The sequence below is a fragment of the Oenanthe melanoleuca genome, chromosome 1A, assembly GCF_029582105.1.
Source record: "Oenanthe melanoleuca isolate GR-GAL-2019-014 chromosome 1A, OMel1.0, whole genome shotgun sequence".
NCBI lineage: Eukaryota > Metazoa > Chordata > Aves > Passeriformes > Muscicapidae > Oenanthe > Oenanthe melanoleuca.
This window is the reverse complement of record NC_079334.1, coordinates 5,345,994-5,354,425: the sequence shown is the minus strand read 5'-3', so window position 1 is coordinate 5,354,425 and position 8,432 is coordinate 5,345,994. Positions and strand designations below refer to the sequence as shown.

The following is an 8,432-nucleotide window of genomic DNA, read 5'->3' as shown; positions in this document are numbered from 1 at the left end:
ACTGTATCACTGGATCACTGGACCACATTTTAACTCAGTAGGTGTCACAGCATCACAGTATGCAAGGCAGGTCCATCCCCATTCCAGGCTAGAGATATGGTGAATGCTAAAGTTGAGCACTGCTTCTGGGGAAAGAATAACACATAACAAAAAATTATGCCCCCAAAACCATCAGGGGATTGATACTGGTTCACTGCATTACCAAGTGTTCTAAAGCTACAATTAAAACTGAACAAACATTTAAAAAGACATACTGAAGAGTAATTTATTCAGTGTGAATTCAAAAGACATTCCACCATTCATTACAGGACCACACAGCTGCTCTCAACGCTGTACTCCAAGATATAGGCAGGATAAATTTGTTGCTTCTCAAAGATGACAAAGATGGAAGGGTCTGTGGGGTTATCCACGCAGCTGTCATACAGTCTGTTGGAATTTCCAGCTCTGGCTGGAGGGCGGCAGTAGTCAGGGTTTCCCTGCACAAAGTCTCCAACAAGAACCTGAGCTACGAACATGCTGTAGCGCCCGTTGTGGAGGGAGCAGTACTCATGGGAATAGCTGGCATCTCTGGCAAAGTAGCTTCCTAAGGAGCAGAGAAAGCCACAGGTCAGACAATAGACCAGCCACAAACACATGCTCACAGCACTTTGGCAGCCAGCAATCCAACAACCCCAGCTAGCCCTAAGTGCGTGGGAACATTCTTGTCAGGTGCTGCCACATAGGCTTATTGTAGAGTAGTGACAAACACCAGTTCACATTTCACCATCAACCTCCCAGTCCCATCTGTCCCAGAGCAGGTACCTGAGGCAAAGAAAAGTGTTTGTAGCCCTTCCTGGAATGGGATTGCTGTAGGTGCTACCTGAAGCAATGTAGATGTACACAGGTGAGAGTGCCCTAAAGGCAGGAGTACATGGCTCAGGAACCATCAGCCACTTTGCACCCACATCCCCCAGCCTGGCTGGGATCTGCAGTCCCTGCAGCTACAGCCCCTACACCCTTCTGCACTTGTACCTTTTCCATACAGTGTCCCATGACTCCCACAAAGTCTCCAGTCAAAGTTCTGCTCACAGATGGCAGACAAAAGGGAGGGATCTGTGCCATGGAATAGGAGCCTCTCGTTCACCCCTTCCAATTGATGGATTTTCTTCATCTTTTCTTTTTGCCTAGAGACCCAAAAGAAAAAATTACTTGTTATCCTGGTTCAAACAAGGAAAATTTCCCAACTCAACTCCTCCTACTTCTGGGTCATGGAGGAACAGTGACACAAACCACTCTCAGTGGGGTTACTGCCTGCTTTGCACTTCTGCTGGTATCCTGCTGCACAGCTGGCTCCTGCCAGCAAAACAAAAAGTTCTCAGCATCACTATGGACTGTGTCACCCACAACTTCATACCACATGAGAGAGTAAAGAGACAAACATCCAAACATCTCTTGTCTGGGAATTGGTCAGTTCCCATGTTATATAAATCCTGAATACATAAATATGATTATAAAACTGAGCTGTATGAAGCCACAGTAAATATTGTATAATCTCTGCCCCTATCTTTATGACAAAAAAGTCTCCTCTTTTTTTTAATCTCCTATATGGAAAAGGCTAAAACCAAAAGAATAAACCTGAAACACCAAAGCTCAGTTATGATGAAGGAAAAGAATTTACATTTTGAACAATACCAGCAAGAATCACACACACATCTTGCTAGGGATAAAAGACCCATTTCCACACACACAAAAGAACATTGATGCAATCCTAACAACCCAGTCACAGAGAAAGGAGCCTCTGTCCCCTTCCAGGACTGCTCCAGAGGAGCCTCAGGGAGCCAGGTTTGGGGGCAGTCATAAATCTAGGTCACCAGCCAGACCTGGGCAGAGAGATATGTGGTAGCCTCACCTTGGCTGGACTGCTGAATTTGGCAGCTCCAAATGTAGACTGTGGAGGACAACAGATCAGGAGATAGCAGTCATCTCATACAGTAAGGATAATGAAATAAAATAGATACAAACCATTGAAAAAGGTCCCAAAGTGTTGGGTTCTGGATCCTCTGCAGTTGGTTGATGCAGTAATTTTTCATTGTCTTCTCAAAAAGCGTCTTGATTTTTCTATATTCTTCGGAATCACAGCTGAGCTGTACCAACTGAAAATTTTTAAAGCACTAAAAATAAGGCATTACTGAGAGTAGCAACTCCCAGTCCTTCCAAAGGACTCATCAACCTTCTCACATCTGCTGAAAAGCCCTACCACAAAAATCACTCCCTCTGTTTTTCCTGCTAACCCGCCTTTACCATCACTCCCCATGGGGAAGCACAGGCATTGACTGAGGGAAATCAGTGCAATCCCATGCAAACTTCCTTTAGAGGATGCACCTCCACATCTGGACTATTTTTACTTCAGAGTAGCCTAAAGCTGAAATGCACAGCAGTGCTCAGGCTGGAGCAGAATGAAAGTTTCACCTTAATCTGACACTCTAGCTCCTTCCCTACAGGGTTAATCTGCAGTTTTACCACAGCAAATAACATCCTGCCCCAAACTGATAGAGGAAATCCCCCCTTGAGGTGCAATTAACGTGGTTTATCAGAGGATGGAATGCCTTGGGAGAGTGCAAAGGACAGGTATGAGCAGCAATGGCCTTTCTTACCCTGTGTGGTATCATAAGGGTTCTCAGGGAGCCTCCCAGGAATTGCATGTCTGTTCTGAATATGAAACTGTCAGTCTTGTTTCACATCATAGTTGACTATTTTACAAGACACATTTAAAAGCTGGTGACATCTCAATTGCCTTGAATTTATGCTCTTGGGAAAATCAGTACAGGGCAGAGCTCTCCCCACCCACTGGAGAGCTGGAAAGTCCTACCTTGAACCCAATTTCAGGTAGTGCAGTTTGGTCCCACTCTGGAGGATAGACTGGATGTGACAGAGTTGTGTTTTGGCTACTGAACAGAAAAAGGAGCCAGTCAGCTGGTGATATTCCTAACCAAATCCCCCTTCTGCAGAATCTAACCACGGGCTCTAAAGCAGCCTTCAGGCACCCATTCAGGAGCTATAGCTTGTTTGCTATTTGAATGAACACACTTTATGTCGAACCAACACTTTAATTGAACCCTCAGCTTCAAAACCTAGGGATTCCAAGCTTAGAACTCTCAGAATTTCAGCCTGAAAGTCTTGGGAATTTTAACCCCAAAACCCTGGGAATTTCAGCCCCAAAATCCTTGGAATTTTACTACCCAAACCCTGGGAAACCCTGGGTCTGCTGGTGGGTTTTTAAAGCAGAGACAGCTCTTATTAAAACAAAAGTTCTTATTAAAACAAAAGTAGCACAAATAACATTTATAGCAGATGAATTCAAATTCTGTTGAGCTGAACTTCTTTTAGAAAAACCCATAAGATAGGGTATCTCAAATAAGTGCCTTTAAATTCACTTCATTTCAGTGGATTTCTCTGTTCTAGTTTTAGTTTAGTTTAGTTTTAGTTTATGCTCAGCTTTCCAAGGGATGACATCCATATGCACCACAGCTCGGGATTGGCAGTCCCTCACTCCTAATCACTGCACAGCTTATTTATTAGTGTTGGGGCATAAATCAAGGAATAAAAATTCCTGGCACAGTTGTGTCAGCCCTATGTGGCCTTGCCTCTCACAGAGAGAGCAGACCTACTCTAGTGGTCTCTCACAGCTGCCAGAGACTGCCACCAAACGTCCCTCCAGGGAGCTTTACAGAAGCGTTGCATAATTTACAAATACTGTCACTGCAAAATGGACTGTTAAACCAGACAGGAAAAGGTATCTAAAAATGAATTTAAGAAAAATAAAATTGCATTCTAGGCAGGTAGGAGCACCCTTAGCAGAAAAGTGCTGTCCTCTAGAGACACTGTTAAACAATGAATGTGTATTACCTTTTGTCTTGTCCACCTTGCGACTTTTTAGGCAGTCGAATAACACTTCTTTGAGTTTTAAAGACCACATTTGTTTGGACCATGTCTTGAAAGAAAAACACAATAACTCATTATTGAGATAATTCATTGTCTAAGGACAGGCTCTTCCATGTTAAGTAAAAATAAAAGAGGAGGTAGCCCTGAATATTGCATTGTGGTGCTCTTTCTATCCCACCCACCCCAGTGCAAACTTCATTCCCACTTGGAGATCAGCAAGGTCAACCACCTGCTAGCACAGGCTGTGAAATGAAGGCAACCAAGCACCAACTGCACCTGCACTGCTATTCACATCCAGGCTGCTGGCCAGAGAAAACCACATCTGATGGCAGGTCTACAGCAGGAAAGAGTTTTCAGTGCAATGGGGGCCACAAACCTGGTTTTCCTGGCAGCACAGGGCTGCTGCATGGTGCTAAAAGGAAAACCTGTCCTCTCTTCTTGGTCCTGTAACAATATCACAGAGCACGTGCTGTGTGACATGGCCAATTATCCATTGTTTCCTCCTTTAAACATCACTCTTTATTCCTGCCAGGAAACATTTCAAGTTTGGAAAGCTAACAGGAGTTTTAAGATGGGTAAATAAATTAGAAACAGAAAAGTATTTTTCATTTTCCCATTTCTCTCTTTGTGCAACCAGCCCTAAATTTTTGTTTGCTGCACTGGGCTTTCTCTCCCCATAAGTAGCTTGCAAGATGTTCACCACGGGCTTTTGACTTTTCAGTGCCTTTTTTTTTCTTTTTCTCTGTTTTCTCATTCCTCCTTTTCAGGTATATAAACCCACATGTATAAGTCAAGGTGCCACGAAGCATTTACTCTCAACTCTTCTTCTGAATGTACAATATTGTCAGGTATGTTTTGTTTACACACACCCAAGTGTAGAAGCTCAGTGGGGCATCTCAAAACTGCAGAGAAATTTACCTACTGCTCAAGTTCTGCTTGGAAAAAATTTGCAGGAGGAAGAAGAGCTGTTCAAAGAGATGCAGACATGGTGTGAAAACCTTCAAGCCAGCTGCACTGTATAATGAGCTTAAAACAAGGAGATACTTCACCTGCAAAGTTTAACTTATACTGCTGAGAACCAGCCCTGAAAAAAATAACACCGTTCTTGTCAGCTTGATATTCCTTCTCCAGAACTGCTGATGTTACAGTGGCAGTGACGTGATCTGGGTGCTGCAGAAAGAACAAGGAAATGATAAGTGTTAGAAACCACCCTTTGGTTAAGGTATCTTGTTGGGGAAATACCAATGTTTCCCCAGGCCCCTATGGCAGGATGATGTTCTGAAACAAGTCTCTACAGCTTCAAGCATTTTGTTCTACAGTTGATGGAAGGGTACCCCACCGAGCACAGCTGCTTCTAACAACAGCAACAAAGCAGCCTGTGTGGTCAGCTCCAGCCAAATGATGTTTGTCAACTCTGGAAAATGCACCCCTTTCAAAGCCAGTCCCTTGAAAGCTTTCACAGAGTTCCAGCCCTGCTTTGAGGGACAATTAAGAAGACAATTCCACCCAGGAATTGGAGCAGCACCGCAAGGGCACCCAGCGGTGCGTGCAGAGCACAGCAGCTGCAGAACAACGCGCTCTAAATAACTCTGCAAAGATGGCTTAACAAAAGCTTTTGGCACGAACAGCAGATGAATTTCACCTCTTTCCCATACTCAATCCACTGCCCAGAATCATCGAGCCAATACCAGACAGACTCCATTTCAGAAGCAGACAGATGAGTCAGGAGACAACACAAGTGCAGGAGAGCTGATGGGCACCTGGCTGCTTGCTCTGCCCTGCGTTGGAAAAGAAATCCAGATCAAAGCAGTGCTCTTTTCCAAAGCTGTCAAATTGTGCAGTATCCCTGGTCTGATCAGAAATCTATTCATTTCTCAAAAAAGGAGACTCCCCTCTCCAGCTGGGAAGGGCAGGTTTGCCCCAGAACTGAGGTACTGGTGTTTGGATGTTTATGGGGCATAGTGAGCACCACAGAAACAACCCTGACCTTCTGGCTTGGACCTGTGCCACTGATTTTTCCCTAAAATGAATCTTCCTAAAAAACACATTTTAAGAAAATACACTTGACACAGAGATTCCCCTGCAGCCCATAGAGAAGGCCATGGTGAGGCAGCTGTGTCCCTGCAGCCTGTGGAGGTCCACGGAGCAGGGATCCACAGTGCAGCCCTTGGAGAAGCCCAAGCTGCAGCATGAGGACAGGCCCTGAGGGGAGCTGCAGTCCATGGAGAAGAACCTGTGCTAGAGCACCTTTATCCTGAAGGACTGCAGCCCATGGGAAATGGACCATGCTGAAGCATGGGAAATTTTTGAGAACCACGGAGGATTCTTACAGAGTGAGGACAATATCCATTTCCCTTCCTCTCTGCACTGCTTTGGTAGGAGGGAGTGGAAAAGCCAGGAATGAAGGAGTGAAGTTGAACCTGAGAATTCGTGGAGGAGGGCAATAGGTGATCTAATTTTCCTTTCCCACAATTTAAATCTATTTTAATTTGCAGTAAATTAACTTCCCCCACATCCAGTCTGTCTGGCCCAATGTACACCTTGCCTTTATCTCAGCTCATGAACTTTCCCATCTTATTTTCTCCCCACTGTCCTATTGAGGATAGGGAGTGAGAGAGCAAGTCTCACTTGGAGGAGGGAATATCATTACTTACCAGCAAAGTCTCTGCTCTGCACTCTATCCTAGACACAACACCTACAAAGAGAAGAAGATGAAATGGGTAGCCACCAATGATTACAACTCATGGGATTTTACTTTGCCTCCTGTTGTTCTTCACTCTCCATTTAATCTCTGAGTTTTGGACCCAGCAACACTTTTTAATCTCTCTCTCCACTTCACTGCCCCTACAACACTGCCTATCATGGATCACATATCCATAGCCAAAAGCTGCCAGCCTTTAAGCTTCCAAGGGTCTGTGACAGAGCTACTATGAGCTGCCTGAAGAATCTGAACACGATACTGAAACAGAAACTGGAAATGGTCACGTATCCAGCTCTGACGCTCTTTGTACTTTGGCAGGGACCAAGGGTATTCAGAGAAGGCCAGTGAGAGGAAATCATTACAGGAGCTGCTCCCTCACAGAGCTGTTTACAGTGCAAAGGTCCACAAAACAAAGTGTGGCAGCCCTGGACTGCCAGAACAAAGAATGAGGAAGAACTCAGGTCTCCTTGCAGCGCTGCCTGTGTGTGCACTAATACTGGCCAGCCTAGTAGAGAAATGCTCCCAATTATTCTCTCCCATTGCAGGGCATTCAATAGATCCAGCACTACCAGGAGATTTTTTGTCCCTTTTTCCCCTCTGCACAGAACTATGATGCTGCTGGTACTGGCATGGCTGAAGAATTTGAAGTTTGTGGATTTGAAGGGTGGGATTTGAGGGGGGAGGTGGGGAGAGGGGAAATGAAAGCAGGGACGTGGGGTGGGTTGATGTTTCCAGACAGCTTTTTTCCACTGCTGCCCCCTCTCTCTTCCCTCTATCCCCAGTCCAGATAAGCCCTGCTAAACCCTGCCAGCTCCCCTGCCGAGATTTGGGGCTCCCAGCCCTAATCACATGAGCTTGCAAAACTGTCCACTTGTGACCTACTTTCCTGTTCACTTCCCAGCATTTCTGCTCCATGCTTGGATTCTCCACTCACCAGCTAACCCCAACTAGAAATAAACAGAGGTGAAACTCTTAAAAAGCAGACAGAAACATTTCACCAGCAAGACAGGTAGTGTCCTTCACATTTTGCTGAAGATCTCGCTACATGGTCTTGTGCAACTGTACATTTGCTTTTTATATCTTAACAGGAATAACTTTATACAGAGAAAATTTTATACTTATATAGCACCCTTGTGCTACCTTTTCCCTTACACAAGAACTGAAGAACGATACGAACACAACTTACAGTATGACAAAGTGCAAGCAGGAAACCTTAAAGCCAAGCCCACAAGCTATGAAATCCTCCTGAATTTCCTGTGTGCCCAACCCTCCCCTCTCAGCTGCACCCTGGGAAAGCTGTCAGAGCCTGGCATGTGCCACTTCCCTGGCACAGTCACCATCCTCGGGAGCTGAGGGCATCAGCCTTGTGCTTGCCAGGCTGGGTGAGCCTGCCCAGCCCTTCCTCTGCATGGCAAAGGTGCCCTGAGTGCAGCAACTCCTCCCAAAGTGCAGCACAGCTGGCCTGAGAGAGCTCCCTGTGAGCTCCCCAGCGCACACCTGTACCTTGCTGTCTCCCTCGCAGCCTCTCCGTGGGACAGGGCGCCTCTCCTCCCGTGAGGAAGTGGGGCTGAGTGACATTTCCTCGTGGATATTGCGACAGAGGGACGCATGCGCGTCGGCCAGGCACGAGCAGGCCAGGCACAGCCCAGGGCTTTGGCAGACACAGCTGCAAAATCAACATCACTAAAACACCACAGGGTTTATCTGCTGGGTTTCTGTCACTGCTCTTACCTAAAGCCAATTCCTCCCAGCCTCCCAATGGCTGGGGGCGTTCAGGACCTTCTCCGTTCTGTAAGGAGCAGCTTCTGCT

At 45.9% G+C, this 8,432-nt stretch overlaps 1 protein-coding gene across 6 annotated transcripts; it reads right to left on the bottom strand.

Moving 5' to 3' along the window:
• Window positions 1–239: 239 nt before the first annotated feature.
• Window positions 240–8,224, bottom strand: LOC130265950 (protein mono-ADP-ribosyltransferase PARP12-like). 6 transcript variants are annotated; one of them, XM_056515320.1, is made up of 10 exons: window positions 8,126–8,224; window positions 6,576–6,616; window positions 5,610–5,699; window positions 4,971–5,091; window positions 3,886–3,970; window positions 2,849–2,924; window positions 2,634–2,688; window positions 2,002–2,132; window positions 1,012–1,163; window positions 240–583 (listed from the first exon to the last, which is right to left on the bottom strand). In XM_056515320.1, the coding sequence occupies exons 5-10, from the start codon at window positions 3,953–3,955 to the stop codon at window positions 303–305; spliced, it is 765 nt and encodes a 254-aa protein (XP_056371295.1). In that variant the 5' UTR covers window positions 3,956–3,970; window positions 4,971–5,091; window positions 5,610–5,699; window positions 6,576–6,616; window positions 8,126–8,224; the 3' UTR covers window positions 240–302. The 6 variants fall into 6 exon arrangements, with proteins under 6 accessions (XP_056371295.1, XP_056371290.1, XP_056371269.1 ...); XM_056515315.1 differs by having other exon boundaries at window positions 2,849–2,927; window positions 8,126–8,223; XM_056515294.1 differs by lacking the exon at window positions 2,634–2,688 and having other exon boundaries at window positions 2,849–2,927; window positions 5,564–5,699; window positions 8,126–8,223.
• Window positions 8,225–8,432: the final 208 nt, after the last annotated feature.